This window comes from Delphinus delphis, chromosome 15 (genome assembly GCF_949987515.2).
Source record: "Delphinus delphis chromosome 15, mDelDel1.2, whole genome shotgun sequence".
NCBI classification, from domain to species: Eukaryota; Metazoa; Chordata; class Mammalia; order Artiodactyla; family Delphinidae; genus Delphinus; species Delphinus delphis.
The window spans coordinates 27,755,267-27,783,121 of record NC_082697.1 but is presented as its reverse complement, the minus strand read 5'-3'; the positions used below and the strand labels follow the sequence as shown (position 1 = coordinate 27,783,121).

At 36.7% G+C, this 27,855-nt stretch overlaps 1 protein-coding gene and 1 pseudogene across 2 annotated transcripts; one reads left to right on the top strand and one right to left on the bottom strand.

The window, feature by feature from the left end:
* Nucleotides 1-26,035, bottom strand: RAD21L1 (RAD21 cohesin complex component like 1). 2 transcript variants are annotated; one of them, XM_060032833.1, is made up of 13 exons: nt 25,892-26,035; nt 24,572-24,701; nt 22,914-23,007; nt 21,136-21,242; nt 16,780-16,950; nt 15,761-15,856; nt 14,681-14,791; nt 13,128-13,354; nt 12,797-12,896; nt 11,831-11,955; nt 9,447-9,542; nt 7,059-7,136; nt 1-189 (listed from the first exon to the last, which is right to left on the bottom strand). In XM_060032833.1, exons 1-13 carry the CDS (start codon nt 26,033-26,035, stop codon nt 1-3), a joined length of 1,668 nt encoding a protein of 555 aa, XP_059888816.1. The 2 variants fall into 2 exon arrangements, with proteins under 2 accessions (XP_059888816.1, XP_059888817.1); XM_060032834.1 differs by having other exon boundaries at nt 9,447-9,539.
* On the top strand, nt 1,209-2,311 carry LOC132438535 (small ribosomal subunit protein eS27-like; annotated as a pseudogene).
* Nucleotides 26,036-27,855: the final 1,820 nt, after the last annotated feature.

The window sequence follows — 27,855 nt, the reverse complement described above, 5'->3', positions numbered from 1 at the left end:
TCACATTTTATGGAACATTGGTCCCTCTGTAGCTATAATATCTGCATAGGGAGCACTCTGCCTCAGCTCAATAGCCCGCTGTTTTTTTAGGACAAGAAAGCTATAAAATTTGGCTGCAGCTTGTTTTCGGTCATTATTTCTGCAGAGCTTCATCAGACTAAAGTACTGCATTCCCATCTTGTTGGATTCCTGGGAAAACAATTATAAAAGAAGAAAGGAAAGGGAAACAAGATGATTAGAAATAGAGCAGGCTGTGGATGCATAATGAACAACAAAATATTGATATTTTTGATAAGTGACTGTGAAATTCTTAAATGGAGAAATGCAAATGACTTATTAGGAAACATAAAAAACATCATAGGTCATTGAGCACAGCTTGGTTCATTGAGAAAATACGTGCAAAAGAACTCTAAAGTATTACACAAATTTCTAATGTGTTGTACAAACGTTAGGTCTTAAAAAATTGATGTTAACATAAATGGCTCCTGGAGAAAGTGCAAATTAATTTAGACTTGCAGGCAGAAAAAAGTCCACAGAACCTTGGGAATCTTCAAAATCAATGAAAATTATCAGCCTATCAGGCTTGTTTTCTTTAAAGGTACTGCAGGATGGGGGTGACTAAACAACTCTAGTGGTAAATGTAATGGCAGGGGAATATGACTAAATACATCTCCCAGTTTCTTTGCACAGATTAAAAAGATGTTGGATTCACTATAGAACACCTGTGAATCTACTAGAAAAAACTGAGGTACAATAAAGTATTTAATTAGACTACGTACTTGGAATCAGATTTCTAGAACAGGAGTATTGTTTTTTAGTTAGAAATACTGTGGTGAACACTGGTCAGTATCCCTGTGAGTATTGTACTAATTTGATAGCTGTGAAGCATTTTTTTTTTAAAATAACATATACAAGGGTTTTCTGTTCTGTTTTGTTTTGGGTTTTTTTGCCAGTCCATAACACTTAACAAATCAATAAGTTAAATAATTTATCATACTTTATCTCAACCAAAGGAGCAGCCCAGTGTCAGCAACCTTTCAGAGATGGCATGCCAAGCCTTCATTTATCCCCCCCTCTTGAGGAGACAAAATGCAGATCGGGTGGCTTTTTCCCCAGGGAGAGAGCAGGGACAGCCTTCTCAATTCCAAGAATCCTTTTGAAAAACGCCCTGAGAGGATTATTTTGTTTCCTCCAGAAACTCCTCTAAAATGAAGGTAAAGGAATAAAGGAAGGAGAGAAATACAAAGTGGAAGACTATCAGACTTAGAGAAAGCCGAACCCTACATGCCAGCAGAGAGGAAAGCCAGCAAAAAGCAAGCCAACTTGAGATACAGAAATTTGACCCTGTTTGAGGAAAGTGTTTTAGGAACTTATTTGGAGAACAAGGATTTTTGAGGAATGCACTAACCATTCTGCCTCTAGACTGAGTTTCTTGCTGGCTGTTCTAATCTATAGATCCCAGACTTGAACTGCAACATCCAATTGGATTTTCAGCCTCCAGCCAGCCCTGCTCACTTCTGACTGGCCAGACCCTACAATCTGAATTGGCTTGAGCCAATTCCTTAATCTATCTTGTTGCTACTGCTTCTCATGACTAATAGGGATTTTGTACAATTCAGTGGTTTTTGTACACTGAACAAAAAAACTACTTAGTTTGTCTAAAGTCTGAAGTCAAGGGGAGATTCTGTCAGCAAGCAAGGACCTCTCAGTTCAGTCCTGAATGGGCTTTTCCTCTAATTGCAACCCAAAGCTTTACATCTGTCTTCCTGTCCCTATAGAGTTTACTTGTGCCACTAAATGTGTAAATGTATATAGACAGAATGTTACTACCCCCAGATTCTCTAATTATTTAATATATTCTACAACCTCTAATATATCACATCCTTAAGGCCATCCGTCCGTTTATCTTTACATGTCAAAAATCTGGACATAAGGCCAGCATATACTTCTGCTCAGTATTTAATGGTGAAATTTAAGTTAAGTACAATAAAACATGAAAACTGTAAAATAATTAAAAAAAAAAAAAAGCATTTCCAGCAGTGACAGCCTCCCCATGAGTATGTGCCTCTTGCAAAGGATCTCCTTCATCCCTCTCCAAAAGAGAAGAGGAAACATGAGAAGAAGCACCTGGTCCAGAGCCCCAATTCCTACTCCATGGTTATGAAATACCCAGGATGCCATAAAATCACTACCACCTCTAGCAATGCACAAACAGTAGTTTTGTGTGTTGGTTGCTCCTTGTTCTCGCCAGCCTACAGGAATAAAAGCAAGGCTTACAGAAGGATGCTCCTTCAGACAGAAGCAGCTCTAAAAGCATCCTGAATCAAGATGAGAGGGATACCATCCCTATAAACACACTTGAATAAACAAAAGACAAAACCCCAAAGTGAAACAAAACCTAGGAAAAGCTCAGGAATTGTAGGCAGCAGGATGTCATAAGCTGGAAATGAGGGGTGAAGCTAAAAACATGAGAGTTCCTTAAAAGGCTACTTGGGAACAGTTAGATCCTCAGGTCTACTCCACCACCTCACAGAACCTTAAGACCACTACTCCCATACCTAGCAGGAAGCAGGAAGTTGTCTTTCTGGAGATATCAACCAGTGAGGTTCTAGACTTGGAATAATAGGCACTGTGGATGGTGGAGGAGAAGTGTTACAGACTGGGGGAATATGGGAAATTCTAATGTCTAAACAGTGAGACTGCAGCCTCTCCCTTACTCCCTTTTGTTCCTGAACCACGGGCATCATGCTTATATCTCCTAGGCAGTAGATCTGAAGATTAAGCTGGGAAAGTGAACATTCCAAGGAAAAAAATCCTATAGATAATGACGTGTGTGTGTGTGTGTGTGTGTGTGTGTGTATTGGGGGGGCACCACCCAATTATCTCACTATAAAGACCACAAGTCTACAAGCCCCATCCATGCTTATCTAACCTCCAATCAGCTTTTTGGTGTCTCACTCTTTAAAAAAAAGAGAGATCTAAGAGACATTTGGATAAAATTTCTAACATTCAAGAGCAGAAAAGAATGCATTCAAGAGAATCACTAAGGGGCTTCCCTGGTGGCGCAGTGGTTGAGAGTCCACCTGCCGATGCAGGGGACACGGGTTCGTGCCCCGTTCTGGGAGGATCCCACATGCCACGGAGCGGCTGGGCCCGTGAGCCATGGCCGCTGAGCCTGCGCGTCCGGAGACTGTGCTCCGCAATGGGAGAAGCCGCAACAGTGAGAGGTCCGCGTACCGCAAAAAAAAAAAAAAAAGTAAAGGTGCAATTCAGGAGATCCAACATTTGACGCATAGGTAGTGCAGAAAAGGAGACTAGATTAACAAGGAGGAAATCCAAAACAATTTCCAATGCAAGAACATGAACTCTCAGAATAAAGAATCTATTACATGTTTAGCACAATAAATGAAAAAGACCCATACCAGAGCACATCATCATGAAATTTCAGGCCACTGGGAATAAAGAAAAGATCTAAAAGCTTCCAGAGAGAAAATAAAGGTCACCTACAAAAGACCACCAACCAAGCAGCATCTGACTTTTCAATAACAACACAGATGCCTAGAAATGTTGCAAAGCCTTCAAGATCTGAGAGTTATTATTTTCAAACTATGTTCAGATACACCCAATAAAGTTAAAGGTAAAATAAAGACATTTTCAGACTTGTATGTAGGGTCTCTATCTCTTATGAACTCTTTTTTTAAAAAAATTAATTAATTAATTTATTTTTTATTTATAGCTGTGTTGGGTCTTCGCTGCTGTGCACAGGCTTTCTCTAGTTGCGGTAAGCGGGGTCTACTCTTCGTTGTGGGGCGCAGGCTTCTCACTGTGGTGGCTTCTCTTGTTGCAGAGCACAGGCTCTAGGCGCGTGGGCTTCAGTAGTTGTGGCACGCAGGCTCAGTAGTTGCGGCGCATGGACTTCTTGGCTCCGCGGCGTGTGGGATCTTCCTGGACCAGGGCTCGAACCTGTGTCCCCTGAATTGGCAGGCGGATTCTTAATCACTGCGCCACCAGGGAAGCCCTCTTTTTTTAAAAATTTAATTTAATTTGTTTATTTTTTATACAGTAGGTTCTTGTTATCTATTTTATACATATTAGTGTATACATGTCAATCCCAATCTCCCAATTCATACCACCACCCGCCCCCCACCCCCCCGCCACTTTCCCCCCTTGGTGTCCATGTTTGTTCTCTACATCTGTGTCTCTATTCCTGCCCTGCAAACCAGTTCATCTGTACCATTTTTCTAGGTTCCACATATATGCATTAATATACGATATTTGTTTTTCTCTTTCTCAGTTACTTCACTCTGTATGACAGTCTCTAGGCCCATCCACGTCTGTACAAATGACCCAATTTTGTTCCGTTTTATAGCTGAGTAATATTCCATGGTATGTATGTACCACGTCTTCTTTATCCATTAGTCTGTCGATGGGCATTTAGGTTGCTTCTATGATCTGGCTATTGTAAACAGTGCTGCAGTGAACACTGGGGTGCATGTGTCTTTTTGAATTATGGATTTCTCTGGGTATATGCCCAGTACTGGGATTACTGGGTCATATGGTAATACTATTTTTAGTTTCCATACTGTTCTCCATAGTGGCCGTATCAATTTACATTCCCACCAACAGTGCATGAGGGTTCCCTTTTCTCCACACCCTCTCCAGCATTTGTTGTTTGTAGATTTTCTGATGATGCCCATTCTTTTTTTTTTTTGTGATACGCGGGCCTCTCACTGTTGTGGCTTCTCCCGTTGCGGAGCACAGGCTCCGGACGCACAGGCTCAGCGGCCATGGCTCATGGGCCCAGCCACTCCACGGCATGTGGAATCTTCCCGGACCAGGGCACGAACCCGTGTCCCCTGCATTGGCAGGCGGACTCTCAACCACTGCGCCACCAGGGAAGCCCTGATGATGCCCATTCTAACCGGTGTGAGGTGATACCTCATTGTAGTTTTTATTTGCATTTCTCTAATAATTAGTGATGTTGAGCAGCTTTGCATGTGCTTCTTGGCCATCTGTATGTCTTCTTTGGAGAAATGTCTACTTAGGTTTTCTACCCATTTTTGGATTGGGTTGTTTGTTTTTTTAATATTGAGCTGCAGGAGCTGTTTATATATTTTGGAAATTAATCCTTTGTCCATTTGTTCATTTGCAAATATTTTCTCCCATTTGGACGGTTGCCTTTTCCTCTTGTTTATAGTTTCCTTTTCTGTGCAAAAGCTTTGAAGTTTCATTAGGTCCCATTTGTTTATTTTTGTTTTTATTTTCATTACTCTAGGAGGTGGGTCAAAAAAGATCTTGCTGTGATTTATGTCAAAGAGTGTTCTTCCTATGTTTTCCTCTAAGAGTTTTATAGCGTCCAGTCTTACATTTAGGTCTTTAATCCATTTGGAGTATATTCTTGTGTGTGGTGTTAGGGAGTGTTCTGATCTCATTCTTTTACATGTAGCTGTCCAGTTTTCCCAGCAGCACTTATTGAAGAGACTGTCTTTTCTCCACTGTATATCCTTGCCTCCTTTGTCATAGATTAGTTGACCTCCTATGCACTCTTTGTCTCAGAAAATTATGAGAGGATGTTAACCACCAAAAAAATTCAAGATAAAGATCAAATCATCAAAAATAGAAGGAATAACATAGGAAAGAGACAAAGGAATTCCCAAGTTATGGTAAAGAAATGTCCCAAGACAAAAACTGTGGAGCAGACCTAGAGAGCAACTAGTCTAGATTAGAACAAGAGGAGGATGAGCTCTGGGAAGGATATTTTCAAGCAAAAAGAAAGGAACTGATGAATTAATTGATGTATTTGACCATACTAAAAGGGGTTTTATTTTATTGTCAGAGAGTTTTGAAAAAGAATTAAGGATGGGTATATAGATACTAAGCAAATGTGAAAAATGAGGTAAAGATTAACACCAAAATAAAAAACCCATAAAGTTGGCAAGAAATGTAATTATGCTTATGAAGCCTCAATTTAAACTAATTTTTACATAGTGGTGGCAACTGATGGTTGTCCCTTAATATCCATTTTCTTCTTCCTCCATAGTAATAGAAGTATTAGCTGGTCCCATGGTTGCCAGATAAGGACTACGTTTCCCAGCTAGATGTGGCAAGGTGATTAAGTGCTGGTCAGTTAAATGTGAAAAGTGATACATACAATTTCCGGGATATACCCTTAAAGGAAACTTTGCTGCTGATTGGAATGCAGACATGGTGGATAGTTAGCCATTTTGGATCCCAAGACTAAAGAAAATGAGATAAAGGGAACCTGGGCCTCTGACAACTTTGTGAACATAGCTGCCATACCAGATAGTACTCTACCTGACAGAGAAATAAACTTCTATCTTTTTAAGCCACTGACATTTTGGCTCTGTGTCACAATCAAACCTGCATCGTGACTATTCTAATTATAACATTGTAAGCACTGAATACTGTGCTGAAAATACACTGGGGCAGGGGAGATATAATAACTAAGCTAAATTTTCATTTTCTTCTGAAAGAAGTCAACAGATAAAATATAAAGCTGAAATATTAGGAAAGAGCAGTAAGAACATGTAATTAGAAACATAGATATAAATACTAAAAGAAACAGTTTATATAGTTTCCTCTGGTAAGCAGAACTTAGGCATAAGGAGGGGCGGGACAAAAGACTTCTGTGTTTCCCTTTCAGCCTTAAGCATAGTACTACTGAACTTTCAAAATTATATACATGTATTATTTTGATAAAAATATAAGTTAAATTTTAAAATTATCTGTTTCATTCTTAAACTGTTATAAATTTAGTTTCACATTGAGAATTAGTTAACAGGCTGCTAAACACATAAAATAGATGTCTAGGGACATGAAAATGGGTAAGAATTGATTAGAACATGTAGGCACTAAAAGCAAACTCACATTTAGGCTCGGGTATACAGCTTAAAAATCATTTCACTCTAGTGTAATTTGGCCTCAACAAAAACACAATGAAAATTGTTTTATTTTTATTAATATTTAGAAGGTTGAACTCAACATTTTACTTATTTTTAAAAATAAAAATAGGGTTGACAAACCCTACTAAGTCTTACCCGCAAGCTATTTAACATCTGAAGTATTCTTCGATTCCATCTCTCCGCCTCAATATTTTGTTCATTCCCCAATGACTCCTGTTTGAATAATTGATATAATATTTCATTTAACCAAATTTTACTGAGTGTTTACTATTTGCCAACCATAGTGTTAGCTGCCGCAAGAAACACAACTGTAACACTGGGTCCTGCCAAATAAGGAGCTTATAGTCTGATAATTGAGAGAATATGACTAACATATAAATATAGCTCAGTCTTTACAGGATTATATCTATACTCCCAGGCTATCTTCTGACAAGGGGTTCCAGAGTTGGAGATTCTGCCATCTCTATTGGTGATGCATCCCAGGCATTGTGCACTTACTTTTAAAAGTAAAGATGACCACTTTTGGCTAGGATTGTCCCAGCTCTGGTCAATCTGAACTCAGATGACAGGAGTAAACAAAAAGCTATAGAAGAACTACCTTGTAAAGGCCTTTATATGAATTTATCTGGTGATACAAAAGCTGTAACAATAACTGATGTTTAGTATGTACAATTGGGTTAGGAATCTTACGAATTTCAAGGGTGCCTTGTCCGAAAAAGATCAACCCACTGCCTTTCATGTTATTTGAATAGATTCAATCTTTTCAGTTTTTAGCCACTTTCAGAAACACCTTAATATTTAAAACTTGTAGAGTTGAAATCCCTTCACAGGAACTCATTCTAAGCCCTTACCAACTAACACCTTATAAGCTGAGAACAGAACTGGGCATAGGAAAGGTGCTGATGAGTCATAAAAAAGCAAGACTACAAAGGGTTGGGGGAGGCAAGTGGCACAGAGCTGACCTACTTTATAATTTTCCCAATGCTATCTCTGACCATGAAACCTAACAGCTTCTGTGTCACCCTTATCACAGCTCCACTGTTTGTCAAGTTTTCGTGTATACCTCTGGAGCCCAGACACTTCTTAAAATTGCATTCAATTTCATGAACTCCGAGATGATTTCAGAGAGCTTCAGAATATCCTGTATGATATTTTAAATCTTTTGAGGCTAAGGGGACTGCCAAGTCCCCATTCTTGCCAGCTGTACTGGCTTCCTGGTTCTGCCTATACAGCATCCTTTCTTACATTCCAAAGATAGTGATCTGAAAACACGGTCAATTTTATTCTGAAGAGTTTTCTGAATTCCTCCAGGTAAAATTTATGTTTATTTCTTTCTGGTTTATTCTGGGATAAACTAGTTCACCCAATTACTAATGTTTATTTTATTGTTAAATACACAAATGTATTTTTCAAATGTAAAAAGCAATGGCCCAACTCTTTTTTAAAGATCCATGAGACTGCAGCTTCACCTATATTGTACAACTAAACAAATCAGGAAAAGGCTCAGAAAAAAATAGTCTGTGCATTTTGCTGAAGCCTGTCCACTTGATCTATCTGGACACCCTACAGCTGAGTCCATTGTGTGGAAAGCCCTGTGGATTATTAAAACAGCTGAACTTGTGCTGTGTTGTGGTTTTCTTGACCATGTATGAAAATAACCTGTGTCTAGAAGCAAAGAGAAAGGCGAAAGTGACTCAACTCTCTTCTGGCTCAGTTGTTTCGATGTTTCAGGTAAAAATTTCATGTATTTATTCTGTCCTAGATTATCCAGAGAAGTCAGTCATATGAAAAAAACAATTGAATAGTCTTGGAACTCATTGTAAAGATAATTTATTTAAAAACAAACTAACATTAGGCATTAGTAAGTGTTTTGATATTATTTAAGAAATTTTGTTAAAATTCATTACAATCTTAAAAATGCCTTCAGCACTATGGGACAAGGACTAGAGAAATAAGACAGTAATCTATATGGAGTCAGGTGAGTCACATGTTAGCTCTGGCTTTGCTACTGACTTGTGGTCCTCTGTGCAGACCATTCCCTTTTTCTGATCTCTAGAAGTCTTGAGTCAGACCTTGGTCTATATCAGCCACGGTCTTGGTATAGACCGTGAGTCATTGTTTTGGGAAATAATGCCCATACATTTTTCTTTAAATAAAATGAAATTTCAAATGCCCTAGGACATAGCCATAATACAGCTCTGCTTCTTTACAGTTGTTATAAGAATAACTTAAAACAATGATTCTCAACATTTTAAACCCATGACTACCTGTGATAAGCATAAAAATCCCATACATTTCTTTAAAATTACTTAAAGTTTCAAAATAAATTAAAGAATAAAAGATCAAAGGAATTCTGAATATGTTTTATCAAGCTACTCATACACATCTTTGTTAAGAACACAAATTTAAATTGTAATTTTAGAGAGTAACGTGACAGCTAAAAACAATTTTTAGGTAAATAAGGTGTTAACTATTTAGGAACAAAGTTTTAAATAACATTCTTAAGACTATACATCTATTTACCAATTCAATTGGACAGTTTTCAATTCCTTGTGCTAAGATGGCATTCATTAAAGATGATTCCTCAGCAGCTGAAGACACCATTTCAGCAATATCCTGCTAAAGCAAATTAGGGAAATATAGGTAAGTTATCACAGTAGTAGTAGTCATCACAGGAACAATCTCATTTTATTAAATGCTTTAATCACATGGATGCTCATTTCTAAAAGTAATTTAAAATACTATCTGCATTCTCAAAATATTATTTCTGAAATATCCCAAATAGGCAATCCCTGACTTAAATATTCCTGTTTTCTTTATGCCTCCCGCAATGAAGAACTTGCATGTTCTGCCCTCCTGGCTACGAATCTTTTCCCTTCCTATTTCCCTCAACACTACAGATGTCATATCAAAAGTCTCTGCTGCTGCACAGCTGAGACCACTTTCTTTGAAGCAGTTTGTCTTTGCCCCAGTGCCCTACCTCTATTCTCATGCCAGAACCAGGTGGCAGAGGAAGAAGAACTGTAAGCAGAGGGAATGAGAATGGCGGAAGGGATATTAATATCCCTACCTAGGGCCATGACAGGATTCTTGCCACTGCTGCTGGAGCTGCCACTAGCAAGAGGGAAGAAAAACTGTGTCCTCTGGAAGGGGAGTGAAGACATAAAGGAAGACGGAAAAAGAGAAATTCTCCATTAATCAACACTCTCTTTTCTCATTGCTATGGAAGCTGTTGGCCCCTTTCTCATCTTCAGCCTGTCTCCAAGCTTCATTCCCCAGCTGTTATCTGTGGTTGTGATTAAGTTAGAAGCTTCCCACAACATAGCTTACTTGATTTTTCATTTTAGCTTTTAAAAATTTTCATGAGTATGAGGTTGCATTTTATTCTTTAATATACATGTTTGTGGAGCCCTATCATGTTTTTTCCCTTTTAATTTCTATGAATATTCTACATTTTAGATACTCTCAATTGTGCAGTTATTTTACAAAAAATTGTTTGAATTTTTGAAAGATTTGAAAATGATTATCAGAATCAATATTTTTCTGTCCATTTAAATTGACTGTGCTTCCATTACTGACTATATTTCATATCTGTTCACCATTTTTGGAAGCAGAATAAGAATGAAATTGAAGGTTAAAGCATAAGTATAGGGTAAAGGAGTAAAAGGTTCAAAAGAAGTAGTGCAACAATCTTTCCTTCACTGCAAGCACCAAAATTTTGTCACTATGTTAAAGAATAATAAACTAAACAAATTTACCTAATCATAATTTCAGTAGGTGCATTCTAAGAAATGTCTGAATCCAAATAAGGAAGAGAGTAGTACTGGCAACCCAGTATCTCAATATCCAGTATATGATCAAATTAAAACACATTCTGTTTTAATGTATTACGAAATTGTCTTTCCTTCCAAGGGCATTCAGTTTCAATGTGGATTGACTCTCAATTCCCGGGGTGGTTATCAAAATACAGTGATGATGGAACAAACCAGAAAAGCACTGTTTTCTTTTTATCTGGTGTGGTATAATATTTACACTTGTACAGTCAGTAAAGTGACATTGGGAAAATATTTTACAGCACACTTTTTCCAACTACATTTTTTTTTTTTTTTTTTTTTTTTTGCGGTACGCGGACCTCTCAGTGTTGTGGCCTCTCCCGTTGCGGAGCACAGGCTCCGGACGCGCAGGCTCAGCGGCCATGGCTCACGGGCCCAGCCGCTCCGCGGCATATGGGATCTTCCCAGACCAGGGCACGAACCTGTGTCTCCTGCATTTGCAGGTGGACTCTCAACCACTGCGCCACCAGGGAAGCCCCTACATTTTTTTAATAACTGTTTTTCAAATACAAATTATGTCTTCAAGTAAAAATTTAAAAAAATTTTTTTGGTCATGGATCTTTAGTCTTTCAGGCTAAGATAATTGGTGGGTCTAACACATATTATTTTTAGAGTTAGGAAGGGTGAACTTATGATCAGAAGCAAAGCATGGGTGTATTTTCTAGAGTTCTAAAGGATTCCATGACATATTGAATGTGAGACCTCAGCATATAACCAGATTCAGGTATAATAATTTATTCAGTGTACCATGAAAAATACTCTTCCAGTATGAAACTACTAATCTTGTGATTTACTATCCTAATGCAGATGTAAATTATGTAAATTATTGTTTACATAATGTAAACAATACTATGTATTTCTTTTTTCATAGTATTTACATAGTATTTACATTAAAAAACATAATGTAAATTATGTTTTACCCTGTAGTACTGCTACATACTAAAGAAGTTATAGAATAACGTAAGATGAAATATAAACTATAAATATAAGACGATATAACAGAGTCTCAATGTTCCTTCACTGTATGTGACAGGAAGATAATAATATTTTTATTACTCTCTTTGGTTAACTTACATCAGAGTTAATATTTTTATTGGTATCCTCACAAGAGCTACACTTAGATCCATCAGTAGCTTCCTTCCAAGTTTTGGATTGACTTAACTCTTGCAGGGAATTTGGCTCTTCCATCATGGAGGTCTCTGAATTATTAAGGAAGTAAAAAAGATTTCACTAACATATCTTTCAAACTTAAAATTGGGATATGGTTGTTACAAAAGAAAACTTCTGACAGACAACTTAAAATCCAAGAATTTAAGCGTGCACAAACTTTCTTATAGCACCCCAAGTCTCACATATTTATCTTCCATTTTCCTTCATCTGCCTCTTTATCACCTCGACTCCCCATGTTCCACCACCTATCTCCTCCACTCTCGTTCCCACACATTTAACTCACAAGACAACATGGATATACCAAGCCCATCTTAGTATATTGTTCAGCAGATTTTAATGCCTTCAGTAAGCAGAGGTTCACTCACCACATAAGTTAGCTTTATTATTCCTTTATAATAGTCACAATAATAATTCATTATTAATATTATTAAAATTTCATGTATCCTCTAGGGGGATAGATATATCTATACCTCAGGTTAACTGTATTGTTTAAATGCTATTCTTATCACTAAGTGATTTTTCATGTTAGTTGTCTTAAAGTGAAACATTATCCTACGAGATATAAAATTTTCTTTGTTGAAGGCTTGTGAGTACTGCCTTTGCGGGTGGGGGAGGTAGGAAAGAGTGAGATTAAGAATAGTCCACATAGTATATATACTTCATCTTTTTAAGGTAGTTTGTTGGACAAAAATTAATCCATAGAGAAGAATGTAAGACTGATCTTACAATTTCTTTTAAGTTCAAGTACTCTTCTAAGAGCATTTATACTTGGGAATATGGACTTGGATCCCATCTTAATTTTGAAATGTAAAATCAAAGTTTTGTTTCTACAACATTCCCCTCAACACCAACAGAATTAGGATGTCTCACCTACTATGTTTTTGCTTCCCATTTCTTCCCTTACTGACTCCTTCTGCATCAATTTTCTTCCAAGTTTAAAGCCAGAGGACACAAAGCATTTTGTAAACAACTGCAAAAATATACATTTTTGTTTCTCGCTTTTGTACAAGTAAAGCAATTCAACAAAATACAAGCATATATGCTAAAACGTTAAAACTATTATTCATGCACACACATCCAGCAAATTAATTCAAAAGGGGGTATTTTTTCACAAGTTTAAATTCCGTTGTATATATGAATATATATATGTATTTATTTATCACCAAACATTGCACCCATGTAAAAGAATAGAAACTATTACCATTTTCAGTTCAGCATGAGTCAGATCCTGGGCAGCAGTTGACAGAAGTGTGTCTGCTCCTCCCCTCTGCTTCCACATCATCAACCTTTGGGTAGGAGGTGCAAGTTCCAAAACCATGAGTGTGTCCGTAAAGGAAGTAAGCTGTCTATGCATGATTTTGCTACTGAGCTCCTTGACTGGATCTATGAGCAGTTTCCTCTTTTTGCCTTTTCTTTTTTCAGCAATGTCTAAATATAATAAATACATACAAATGTGATAGGTTGTACAACTTTGTATAATGATATTCTAGGCATTGCATATCTAAGAAATGTCTACCACAATACAACCTACAGAGTTGACTTGGGAAGAAAATCCCCTTCTCTCTACTGAAAATTATGTTTTATACGGTTTTTGCACAGCTAGTGTGTCTCAGCAGCCAAGGGTTAACACATTTTGTAAAGTGCTTAGGAGGCAGGCACCCTGTTGATCTACTAAGTGGACAACTGAGGAATGTGGAGCAGAGAGTATATTGAGAGGGAAGTCACTCAGTTCTAAAGTTCCTTGAGATATCTACCTAACAGGATAACTTTTTAAAACATTAATTTGTATTTGTCCAGTGTATTTTTCCCTCCCCCATTGAAATTCATATACAAATTCCTAGTAGGTAGTTAGGGCCATGGGATTTTGCTCCTTTAACTAATTTGGCTGGGTAGAAAGTAGAAGTCAAGCTTTTCCTTAGTAAATGCAAAAGGGGAGTGGGGGGCAGTCAGATTTTCTGGAATGGGTGGAGATCTGAGATCAGATGGAGCCAAAGGAACTTGCTTGCTGATGTGCCTCAGTAAAATCTTGGGAATAGGACAAGATTCCAAAGGGGCTGGCTGTGTGATGACTCCAGAGGTTATGTAGGCTGGGACACTGGGTATCACACGGTGGTGTGGCTGATGACCAGAGGTTCCCTTCCACCTGCTGTACCCCTCCCCCAAACTTTGATACTATACATGGCTCAGGGCAGATAGGGGAGGTTTGCAGATTGCATTTCTTGCCAACCAAGTGGGATAGAGGCTCAGAGTTGAATTTCGCAAAGAAAACGTTGAATGCTTTATTCTTTGCATGCCTGAGTTTATAAACTGAAATATCAATTATACTACTTAAAATTAGGATATTCTTAAAAGATCTAGTTATATATTAGATTCATATTCAGTGCCTCTGTTCCGACCCTTTTACTCTGTCTTATTTTATATTGCATGCTTATTTATCTCCTGATCAGACTGTAAGCTTCTTAAAAGCAGGAACTATGTCTTCATTTCTGTGCCCAGAATAATGGCTTGATAACTATTGGAACTGAACTCTGTTTTACATTTTCCAATTTCCCAAGCTGGATAGATGGTTTGACCAAGACTGAATATAATGAAAGGACCATCCCAAATTTTCTTCACACCTTTCCCTTATTGTATTATGAATGTTATTACTAGATTGACTACCTCCTATAATATTTTAATAATTATTAAAATATCTCAGGGTAAATAAGATAGTAGTGCATCAAAACTAAACATAAAAACATGAATGACTCTGACCTGAAGTATCAATTGGCTCAAGGGTAAATCCTTCCTCTTCATTTGATAATGTGGTTTCATCCATTTTTTCATTTTCAGGTGGACATACACACTCAGGATTATCTGGTTCTACTAATCAACGTTGCCATAAAAGGATTTATTAAAAAAAATAATGGTTATGTTGCAAACTAGAGGACTGTATGAGAATTAAAGTGAAAGATAAACTAACTGTAGATTTATATTGCTAACTGGAGCCACATCTGAATTCTTAGAATCATGTATTTAATAGAGCTGAAGAGACTCAGAGATTATACAGTCTGGGGCCTGCAGTGTTCAGGTGAGTCAAGTAGTATCACCCTCTTTTGCACCTGTCACATCTAAGGCTGGGCTACAGTCACATCAGAAGTGAAAACAGAGATAGGAACCACAATAAATGATTGACATAAATTTGGCAATATGTCTGCTAAAAAAATTGTGTTCTGTTAATGATTAGTTGACCCATAAAGAACCACACATAACTAAATTTTTATTGCCTCTTTTTACATTTAAAATTTCTACTACTGTGTTAGAAAGCAAATGTAACATCAAAAAGAGTGAAAAATCAAAATGGGGTTAATCATTCTTTTAATTCTTAAGAAAAATCAGACTACAAGACTTCAAATCATCTGAGGTACTTTCACATCAATTTCAAGTAGAAAATATCCCCAAATTTATAATTTCTATCAAATTATATATAGATTGTCAAGCTATATTAATATTAATGTGATATTAATAATTAATAACCATGTTAGTGTCAAACATTAATGATGCTTTTACTATGTAACATATATTATTTTAATGATTCAAAAGCAGGGTATTTTGGCAGAGTATTTAAATGTGCTCTCATAACAAATAAACCCAATCCCGATTAAATACCCATCATTGTACTTTTCCCAGAACTTAGTTTTCTATTCTATATTATCTAAAGTCAGACTAAGAGTTTGAGGGACAACACTCTTTATTATCTTTCACTATACTATACTGCTACTTAAACCCATAAGTTTTGAGGCTTAATTTGAATATTAGTATCTGTTCACATTCTACACAAAAGAAACAACATACCCACTATAGTATCGGGAGGCTCAGGAAGCATGGAAATTTCTCTATTTAAATGCATGTCTTCTAACAGGATATTCTGATCATCTTGCAATAGATTGTCTTGAAAACACAATAAACACTTTGGTTATACAGAGTTGAATCTGTCATTTGTTCACTAAACACTTGACAGTATTGCATGCAAGGAGTTGTGATGGGATACAAAAATGAGTGAACCCTACTTAATTAGATTTGACTGGTTATATAGACTAACACATTTTATGCAGTATGACGTAGAATTTTATATATTTAATTTCCTTTCCTTTATTAAAAGTCTATTTATAAACGTTTATTTCAGGAAATATTTACTAAACTACCAAGATAGTAGCCTTGTTACAAAGCCATGTTTAGATTTCAAATTAAGAAGTAAAAGTTTTCAAACTCCTTTGATAGAGATCTAAGGTAGAGCCACTATTTTTCGTAGTTTTCAAATTTCAAAAAGGTTGCCATAACCAGCCTTTTACTGTAAACTAGAGAATTAAAAAAAAAAGATTTGATATATAATAGTCAGTATCTTTAAAATTAAGTGCATTTCGATTTCCAAGTTTTCTCTATCCTATTTCTATGATGACTTTAAAATAATATCATAATATAAATATAAAATAATAATATAAAATGCTGGACAGATCCTTTAGAATAGCTGTCCCACAATTTCTGCTAAAGAAAACACTGTTTTCTAGTATACAATCTAGTATATTTTGTGAGGAATATATTTACCTCACTTCTTCCCCTCTAAAGACTAGAAATTTATAAAAATAAAAACAAGAACTTATATGATAAATGTGTTTAAACAGATAGCTATTTACTTGGAACTAGCCTAAATTTTTAAATATACCATAGACTTTGAAAACTCGTGTAAAAAACTGTGTTGACCTATATGACACAGAAGCATATCTGAAATTTTAGTTTGATGGAATAAAACTTCCAGTATGTTATGTAATTTGACTGAAACAGATATCCAATTTCTATATGACCAGATAGTATACCAAATATTTCTCCTGCAGCTCCTTCATCTCCAAATCCATCTCCACTGTCACAGAACAGAAACATTTCTCCAATGAGGCTTCCAGAACTATGTTCAACTAAAGGACCACTGGAATTTAGCAATATGTTGTCATCAAAGAAGCTATGTCTTCTGAGAATTTCAGGTTCCTCCTCTAAATAAATACATATAATTAATATTGAGTTAGTCATAGAAACATAGAATTTTAGGGTTAGAAGCTAGAATTTAGATATCATTTTGAATAGCTCCTTTCATTTTACAATGAGAAAAGTGAGAGCTAAACATTTATTTGAATTATTCAAAGACATACAGATGGCCAGTAGGCATATGAAAAGATGCTTAACATCACTAATTACTAGATAAATGCAAATCAAAACTACAATGAGGTACCACCTCACATCGGTCAGAATGGCCATCATTAACAAGTCTACGAATAATGAATGCTGGAGAGAGTGTGGAGAAAAGGGAATCCTCTGGCACTGTTGGTGGGAATGTAAGCTGGTGCAGCCACTATGGAAAACAGTATGGAGGTTCCTCAGAAAACTAAAAATAGAATAACCATATGATCCAGCAATCCCACTCTTGGGCATATACCTGGACAAAACTATAATTCAAAAAGATACATGCACCCCTATGTTCATAGCAGCACTATTCACAATAGCCAAAACATGGAAACAACCTAAATGGCCATCAACAGATGAATAAAGAAGATGTAGTATATATATACACAATGGAATACTACTCAGCCATAAAAAAGAACAAAATAATGCCATTTGCAGCAACATGGATGGACCTAGAGACTATCATACTATGTGAAGTAAGTCAGAGAGAAAAAAACAAATACCATATGATATCACTTATATGTGGAACCTAATTATGGCACAAATGAACCTATCTACAAAGCAGAAACAGACTCAAAGACATAGAGACTTGTGGTTGCCAAGGGAGAGCGGAGGAGGCAGACAGACGGACTGGAAATTCGGGGTTGATAGATAAACAACAAGGTTCTACTGTATAGCACAGGAAACTATATCCAATCTCCTGGGATAAACCATAATGGAAAAGAATATTAAAAAAAGAATGTATATATGTGTAAAACTGAGTCACTTTACTGTACAGTAGAGATCAGCACAACATGGTAAATTATACTTAAATTTAAAAAAGAAAAAAGAAAAAAATATTTGAATTATTCAAGTCATTCTGCTAATCAGTGGAGACTGGATTTCTAGCCTAACACTTTTTCCAATACAATAACAAAAATTTCCAAAATATCAGGATAGAGTTTTTAGTGGTGGTACAGTTTAATACTTCCCAGAAGGTTATTATTGGCAGTCGAATGATTTCTTCTACCTTAGGTGGGTCATATCCCACTTGATTGAGTATTATTTCATGGACAGTTGCTTGAGTTGTTTGTCCATAAGGAGGGATTGGAAAATAAGGAGTATGTCTGCCTTCTAAGTAATGGAAAGGTAGGTAAAATATTAAACAATGGGCTTATAACATTTGTTCAATAGATATTTATTGAATGACTAGGTATTAGGCAATATGCTAGGGGTTGGATACAGCAGTAAAAAAGATAAAACTGGTCAGCTAACATAAACTGAGTGGTTACTATGTGCATTGTATTATGTAGTAGAGGATACTATTATAATCCTCATTGTACAGACAAGGAAACATCCACAGAAAGGTTTCATAACTTGCACATAGTCACACCCTAATAAATGATAGAGCCAGGATCTGAAGACAGCAAAGATCGTCTTAGTAACGGTGTTAGAATTCTAGCAAAATGGAGACTAATGAGAGAAAACTCCTAAGACACTGACAGCAGCAGATAAAATGAACTCCCTGCTTCAAACTGCCTGCTTCCAGATTGGCTGTCAGTACATGCATATTCTTTCCCTTCCTTGGGTTTGAATCTTTGGGTCCAGAAGTCTGAAACCCCAGGGGTCAGAGTCTAGAAGTCTGAAATCCCAGAGGTCAGAGGTTGGTCCTCTCTTTCCTTCCTCTAGCAACCCACGTCACTGCTAGTCAGTAAAGAAACTCATGAAGTATCACTCACTGGAAATTTTTCTACAGGCCTACATCTTCTAGAAATAAAGAGCTAAAAAAGGCAACCTTCATTGTATTGGACTAAAGATTTCCTCAATAGAAAAGATTAACTTTTTCAAAAGAACTAAAGATATTGTTCACATCTTCCAGATGCACCTTGATAGCTCCCAAAAGAAAAATCATTCTTGGTCAATAAGATAATAACATTTATGAACAGACAGTATATTCTGAGCACTGAACATCATGAGAATCTGAGAGTACACCAAAAAATTAAAGAAATAATCTTTGCTTTCACTCTTATACTATAATCCAGAATAGGATGGATTAACATTAAATATTTCTTAGAGGACATTAGGTTTGAAATAGTTTTTGAAGGAGAGAAAATCCCTTATTGGTAGAGAGTACTAAAGGAGAGAATAAGGGAAATAACTGTGATGTTGCTAGTAATATCCCGATTTAACATATAGGGCAGTAAGGCTCAGAGAAGCTAGGTGATCTGCCCAATATCACACAGCAAATCAACAGAGGAAGTCCAGATTCAAACCCAGGACTGTCAGTCTACTCAGGACATGTTCTCCCCACCTTCTTGAATTGTAGTAGACAGAACTGAGAACAACTAAATTGTATTGGTTGACTGGTAAGACATTTGCTTGACTAGAGCCAAAAGTCTATATTAAGGTAAAACAAAGTTAATAAAGATGGTGATAAATTGGTAGAGGGCCTTGAGGAGAGGCAGGAGTATCTATCAGTAAGTTATAGGGACCCAAGGCACTTAAGAAGAGAAATGTGATGTGGAAAAAAATGGAATTTAAGGACAATTCCTCTTGCAGAGCTGTATAAAATGTGGGGCCTGGAAGAAACTGTGTAGGAGGGTATACAGCACTTCAGCACTTTAGTACTGGTGAACTAAATATATATATATATTTAGTACTGGTGGCTAGGGAAACAGAAAGAATACCTGAGACATTTCCATTTTTTTTTTTAATTAGCACTGGTATGAAGCTTATAGAAAGCATAGTTAAAAGTGATCCTAAAGTTGCAGGGCTGAAGAAGAGCAGTAGCATTTACAGGGAAATGTGTAAAGAATATCTTGGGCAGTAGGAAATATGATTAACTTTTTACCAATGTGTTATATTTCAAGGTTTGGGGTAACAGCCAGTAAGAGATGCGTGCTACTCAAAGTAGGGTCTGTGGACAGTGTTGGTCCACAACAGAGTAAATACACAAATTAGAGGTAAATGTTCACAAAGTTTTAATATAACGTCGCAGAGTAATTTTATACATGTTGGATCTAATAACAAAAACTTGAGGCTACATGTTGATTTTTAAGTAAGTTTTTAAATTTTTCTAGTAATTAATTTTTATTATATTTTACAAAAGTGTCATTCCATGACAGATAGGAAATTGACAAAAATTATAAAACTGGTCCTTCACCACAAATCATTTGAGAAACACAGCTATAGATCATAAGAGTTATGGAAGGAGAGTCAGGATGAGAAGTGGAGGTTACAAGGTAGCTCGAGCATTACTGATGCTTGATCACCCTCCTCCACCTAAGACAAATTTAGGCCAGCCTTCTCCTATGCTCACTGCTTTGGGCACTATAAGAAAGTCAAAGATGAATGTGACACAGATCTTACCCTCATGGAGTTTTCAGAACAAAACAGACCAATACAATAAATATCGTGATACAAATCAGAGAGTGGTAAACACCATAAAAAAGAACAAATACTATATAGTTAAATTACACCATATAGCTTTAATTCTAAAATACATTCAACAGTTTCTGTTTCCCAATCAATGTGTATTTAGTGTGTATTTCCTCCTCACTCCCAAGCTATTTTAAAATCTGTTATTGATATATATTTAGAGGAAATATATTTTGAAGGCTCTGTATGCAGCACATGTGTAAAACCTTGTGTATATGTTAACTACAGCAACTGTTTACTTATATGTCTCTCTCCCAGCCTGAAGCTCCTTGAGAGCAGGAAATGCTTCTTTAAACTTTGTATTGCCCATGCCTGTGATAGCACCTGACATATAGTAGATATTTAATAAACGGTTGTACACTGAGAAGGGAAGCATAGGCTAAGCCTGAGTCTTGGCATTGACACCTACAGTAGAAAAAGGCAAGAATAAGCTTATTGGGGGGTTACATTTATACATCAAAAAACTCGTTCATTCTAAAGATATTTCTACTGGCATAGAAATAGCTTTGGCATTGTTTTAATACAAAAATGCAAATATAATTGATTATGACTTGTAATTTGAATTTCTCAAATATTCTCACCAAAGCTCCCAGTGTGGAATAGTAGATCATTGCCATAATCTTCTCTAAGTGTGATTTCTTCTGGTTTGCTTTGGTTCTGAGTAAAGTATTCTGAAACATCAATAGCACTATGGAGAAACATAAGATTGAGGAAAGCATGTGAACAGAACACAATGATTTTGCAGTATACTGAAAAACAAACAAACACCCTTAAACAAAAACATGTTTTATTATAAAAACAAAGGAGAATTTTATTTTCTCAATAGTATTCCTTACAAACACTAGTTCATTATACATATGATATAATGAACTATGATCTCCAGGTTGTCAAATCCAATGGGCAATTCTCAGTCCCTATCTTACTTACCATACCCAACAGCATTTGAAATTGATGTTCACTCCCTTCCTCATGGAACACATTCTCTTCTTGGCCTCTGCAATACTACTGTCTCTTGATTTTCTTCCTACCTCACTGGCTGTTCCTCTTCCATCTCCTTTATTAGTTCTTCCTCATCTCCCAGATTATTAACTATTAGGAATGACCCAACATTCAGTCCTCAGACCTCTCTCTCTCAAATCTACACTCATTCCCTCAGGGATTTCTTATGACTCATGGTTGAAGTTCCATCTACATACTCACAACTCTCAAATTTATATATCCCATCAAACATCTTTCCTGAATTTCAGACCCAGATATTCAACTACCTACCTACTCCCCTTGGATGTGTAACAGTCATCTCAAAACCTATATCCAAAACCTAATTTACTTCCTTTACCTTGCCCTCTTTAAACTTGCCATGCTCTAGTTATCCTAATCTCATTAAACTGGTAACTCCATTCTCATGCCAAAAATCATATAGTCAACCTTCACTTCTCTCTTTCTCTGTCAGCTCTGCCTCCAAAATATATCCATAACTTGACTGCTACCACCTTGATAGAATGAAGACTGAGAACTGATCACAGAGACTATCATCTCTTGTCTGGACTTCTTACTGCAATAATCTTCTCACAGGCTCTCTGCTTCCTTCCTTTCGCCCTTATAGTATGTAGCCAGAGGAAGCATGTTGAAGTCAAGTCAGATCCAGTCACTTTCCTATTCAAAACCCTCCTGTGCTCCCTATCTGACTAAAAGAAAAGTCCTCATTACAGCCTATGACACCCTCCATCATCTGTACCCCAGCTACTTCTCTGACCTCATCTCCTACCACTGGGCCCTTCATTTACTCCACTCCAGTCTCACTTGCCTCCTTGCTGTTCTTTGAATAGGTCCAACATGCTCTGCCTTAGAGCCTTTCCATTTGCTTTACATGGAACATTCTTCCCCACATTACTGAATGATTTGTTCCTTCATTTCCTTTAGATTTCTGTTTGGACCTTATTAGAAAAGCCTTTTCTAATCTCTCTGTTATTTTATTTTCTATTTCTCTTCATAATGCTGATCATCTCCTAGCATACTATATATTTACTTGTTTGTTTATTACCTGTCTCCCCCAACTAAAATATAAGATTCATGCGGCCAGGAGCTATCTCCTCAGTGCCTAGAACAGTGTTTGGCATATGGCAGGCACCCAACAAATATTGAATGAAAGAATATACTGTCAATATTGCAAACTACATTCAGCAAATATAATGATACATTTTTGGTTTTCTACTTCGAACTTTCACACTAAATTTAAGTCTTTGTCAACTGCATGTGTATTTCAGTTGTTAACTATGTTCCATCTGCATTCATGAAATCTGAAAATGTAAAACAACAAAATATCAGGAAAATCAAATTGAAGGAAAATAAAATAATTTACTTCATATTTTGGGGATCAAAATCATGAAATTCTTCTGGCAATGTGATCGCATTGTAAGCTGCTTCGAGATCCTCTTTTGGAAGGTCAACCAGTCCTGAAAAGGATAAAATACCACATTCAATAAGCCATGATGCTATATAAAATCAACTTCCAACTAAATCTCTACTTTCTCTCACTGGACTAACTGTTTAGTCTCCTGACTGGTTTCCCTGTATCCACTCCTGCTCCTCTTCAGTCTATTCTCTACAAAACAGCCAGAGTGATATTTTAAATATGCAATTATATCAGATCACCCCCATATGTAAAATGACTCAGGGACTTCCCTAGTGCACTTAAATAAAATCCAAATTTCTAATCAGGGCCCTGTATCCCTACAAAACCTATAGGCATCATCTAACAACACCTTCCCGTACTCACTCTACTCCAACCGTACTGGTCTTTTTGCTCTCTGAATGAGTCAAGCACTTTACCACCTCAAGACCTTTGCTCTTGCAGTTCCCTCTCTCCGGAATGCTATTCCCTCATGGACTTCTTACATGGCTGGATACTTCTCATTCTTCAAGTCTGAGCTTAAATTCTTTCCTCTCAGAAAGGCTTTTCCCAATTAGCCTAACTAAAATACACTTCTCTCTTATTTTCTGTAGTAGTACTCTTTTTATATTCCTTCATAGCACAATCTATAATTATTATAATAATTTTTTTAGAAAATCTTTTTCATTATCTGATTTTCTCACCAGGCTCAAAGGGACCTTATTTGTCTTGTTTGTCCTTGTATCCCAGAGCCTAACATAGTGTTTCACACAAAGTATGAGATCAATAAATATTTATGGAATATATAAGTGAAATAATGAACAAATTTATTTCACTGAACCATATTTGATATAATTATAAATCTACTAAGAGATTCTACAGATATTTTAAATAAAGAAAAAAAAACTTGTCAATCCTGATTCACCCATATTAACTGAGGCAACAGTATGTGCAAGGCACTGAGACAAGCACTATAAGAGATTCAGAAAATAAGTATGACAAAGATGTTGCCTTCAAGGAGTTTGCAGTCTAGTGTGAGAGGCAAGGTCTGTACCTAGATAAACATAATACAAGGTGGAAAATGACTAAAGTCTTAAAACTAAAATAAAAATTTGAAAGTGTTCTATTTATGACATATGTAAATCTCTAGCACTTTGGAATGCCTAAAAATTTTTTATAATATTTCATAAATAGCATGCTATTGTACTTAGAGTCTTGAGAATTGTGAAAACAATGACAATTACTGATATCTAGGTTTTGTCAATCACACTATTTCTAATTTATCTCATAAAGGCAAAAACAGATATGGCAAACCAAGTGACCCATTAAAACTGAATATCAGAGTTTCTTACACAAGTGTGGTAGCATTAAGTATATTTCTTGTGTAAATATGCAGGAAAATTCCAAGTTTTTGAAAGCATAACCTCTTCCTGCAAACACAGGAAAAGAGCAAGGAAAATAATATAATTTTTTCTTAACCATGGAAACTTAGATTCAGTCAGAAGGAAGTTTACATTCACCATACTCACACTGGAACTACAGAGTGCTGCCAATTACAAGAGCCCACCCAAAATAAAAATGCAAAAGGGAACAAAGATGAGTGAGACAAATCAATATTGCATGTATACCTGGGCGAAATGTCATCTTCATTTTAAGCAATGCTTCACTGCAATCTGCCAAAAGATACTTTGCCTTCCTATTATAGATTCGAACAACTCCCAAAAGAAGGTGTCCTGAAGTTCGAAGTGCAATTTTCACCTTTCAAAAAATTTTTAAAGTATTAGAATATTAAAAATTAGATTCATAAACTCTGTTCTTTGAAAATTATAAAATAATGAGAATGTCTTCTCTTTAAAAAGCAGACATTTTGTATTCTTATTTAAGGTGAATCACTTAACTTTTACCTCACCTTGTAAAATGATTAACTTTTTTAATTCAGTGAAGATAATCTAATGTGGCATTTAAGTGAAGTATGCTATTATTGGTTTTATGGGAAGTATATAACCTTTGCAGTCGGGCAGACTTGGGGTCAAGCCTTGGCTCAGTTGCTGAGGCTGAGTCATTTAACTTTCCTGAACTTCAATTTATTAATAATGGCTACAATTTATTATATACTTATTTTGTGCCAGGCATTGTCCTAAGAGCTTTTCATACACTAATTTATTTAATTTGGACAACAACCTCTATTTACAGAAGCAAAAACTGAGACTCGGACATGATAAGCAGCATGCCCAAAGTAACAAAACTATTAAGTGATAGAGGAGGAATTAAATTTAAATTTGACCAACTCAGAAGTTCATGCTCTTAATTACCACACTTCACTGAGGCTAAAAGAAGCCTATCTCATAGGGTTATTGTGAAGATTAAGTAAACTAATGAACATACATAAAGTCTAGCCCAATGCCTGACACATGGTAAATTTTCAATTATAATTCATCCTTCTCTCAAGAAGAAAACTACTTAACTTATAAAAATATTTGAATGATATTTTAATGCAAATTCTAATAGCTTGTTATGGTATTTTATAATGAACATAGTACCTTGCTTATGAAGTGACTTCATATATATTTTGATTTATACTCAATCCTCCTTTCTTTCTACTCTCCCTATTCATTCACCCATTATTTTTCTAAGAAATACTCATTTGGTACCTACTGTGTATACAATGTTTTGTTAGGGAATAAGAAACAATCACAAAATATGTATAAAACATGGCCTCTGTCCTTCAGGATCCAATCAATTTATGATAAACATATAAGAGTTAATTACCAACAGAAATCAATATATGTTTATGTCCAGAAAATAAATGCTATAGGAAATAAAAAAGAGAAGACCATTTAAGAAGTAAAGCTTCCTTGGAAATATATTTCATGATATAATGTATTTTAATTCCTTTCCTCTCCATAAGTCATAGCAAATACATACTATAATTTTAATGAATAACATACCTTAGGTGAAAGAATTTTTTCAATGGTTATTTCTAGATTACATTCAAATACATGGGCCTTTGTGAGTTTCTTCTCCCAGTGAGCTGCAAGCCAGATTTTGGCCAATGGCCCTCGCTTACTCATAAGCACATGTGTGTAGAACATGGTGCCCGTATTCCTTAGTAGTATTTAATGAACTACAGAGAACATTAAAAGACATTTAAATTTTAATACAAAAATCTTTCAGTGCTATTTTACAGCAAGCAAAACCATTTTTCATTAATTATATAAAATAGATTATCTTCTAATTCAATGCATTATTCAATTCAAATTATTTTCTTATAAAAAGAAACTTTTATTTAAAATACAAAACTATATTGGGCTTCCCTGGTGGCGCAGTGGTTAAGAATCCGCCTGCCAATGCAGGGGACACGGGTTCAAGCCCTGGTCCGGGAAGATCCCACATGCCGTGGAGCAACTAAGTCCGTGCGCCACAACTACTGAGGCTGAGCTCTAGAGCCTGTGAGCCACAACTGCTGAGCCCGTGTGCCAGAACTACTGAAGTCCATGAGCCTAGAGCCCGTGCTCTGCAACACGAGAAGCCACTGCAATGAGAAGCCCACGCACTGCAACGAAACGAAGAGTATCCCCCGCTCGCCGCAACTAGAGAAAGCCCGCGCACAGCAATGAAGACCCAACACAACCAAAAAATAAATAATTTTTTTTAAAAAAAGAAAAGAAACTATAGGAAAAGAATCAGAGGAAGGAAAGAAAAAAAAGAATCCAATTTAATGTTTTGAAATAAGAATGGTAAAAGAAAACCTTCACTTAAAGACAAAATAATTATGCACATTTCCACAAATTGTACTATTCTCAATAACATCATAAGGCTCCAGTACTAGGCAAAGGAATGTCATAACGCTTTGGCTGACTTCTAGAGAAGAATCAAGTCATTGTTTACATATAGGTAATCTTAAACTGCCACTAGAGAACCATTTTTTAACTTCTTTCCTACTTAAAGTTCTGATAAAAGAGAAAACTGAACAAAAGCGAATACAAAAACAAAATCAGCCACGGAATTAAAAACTTAGATGACCTTTGATCAATGCCCATTTCCACCCCAAGAATCAAATCATTGGGCCCAAAATAAAGGTTATGCAATCTACCGAACCACATTCCTCAATGGGACAGCTAGAGATTTTTTTTTTTTTTTTTTTTTTTTTTTTTTTTGCGGTACGCGGGCCTCTCACTGTTGTGGCCTCTCCCGTTGCGGAGCACAGGCTCCGTACACGCAGGTTCAGTGGCCATGGCTCACGGGCCCAGCCGCCCCGTGGCATGTGGGATCTTCCCGGACCGGGGCACGAACCCGTGTCCCCTGCATCGGCAGGCGGACTCTCAACCACTGCGCCACCAGAGAAGCCCACAGCTAGAGATTTTAATGTGTGTGGCCTCTGCCTGCCTTGGCTCCACTTTCTTCCTTTCTCCTGTGTCTGGTATTTTAGAATAAATTCCAATTTGTCTTTTTCAATTGCTCCCAGGTGTATGATTACTAGTAAACTTTAAGAAAAAAACAACCCTGTGATTTACTATTCCTGAGACGTTGATTTTCCTGAGACGTTGATTTTCCTACCTCACCCCACAAAAAATCCCCCACAGAAGCCCCATTGTCCTGTGAGTTATTTCTAGGTTGAATTGACTTCATGCAAAGTAAAGCTAAGGATAGTACGTGGAACTAGGAGACAGGCAGGAGGCTTAATTCGTGGAAAAGGGTCCCAGTGAGAGTGAGGGCGGGAGGAAGGGTTAGAAAGCGGACCCTGGGGGCGAGTGGCGTCGGGGGTGGAGAGAGCCACAGAGGGCGCTCCTTCCAGGAAGAGAGAAGCGGGGAGGGGCGAGGAATGGAAGGTGCTGGGGTCGGGGAGCGGGGCAGGGGTGTGAGGAGAAGACGGCGAGAGCCAAGGGCTCGGACGCCTAGGGCTCCCTCCACA

Excerpts from the sequence above, each read along its gene's own strand:
- RAD21L1 (XM_060032833.1), bottom strand. The coding sequence starts at position 26,035 with ATGTTCTACACACATGTGCTTATGAGTAAGCGAGGGCCATTGGCCAAA. Across the intron at positions 7,137-9,446 it reads AAAACTGTCCAATTGAATTG|GAGTCATTGGGGAATGAACA; the intron begins GTAAATAGATGT and ends TTATTCAAACAG. Across the intron at positions 190-7,058 it reads AGATGTTAAATAGCTTGCGG|GAATCCAACAAGATGGGAAT; the intron begins GTAAGACTTAGT and ends TTGTTTTCCCAG.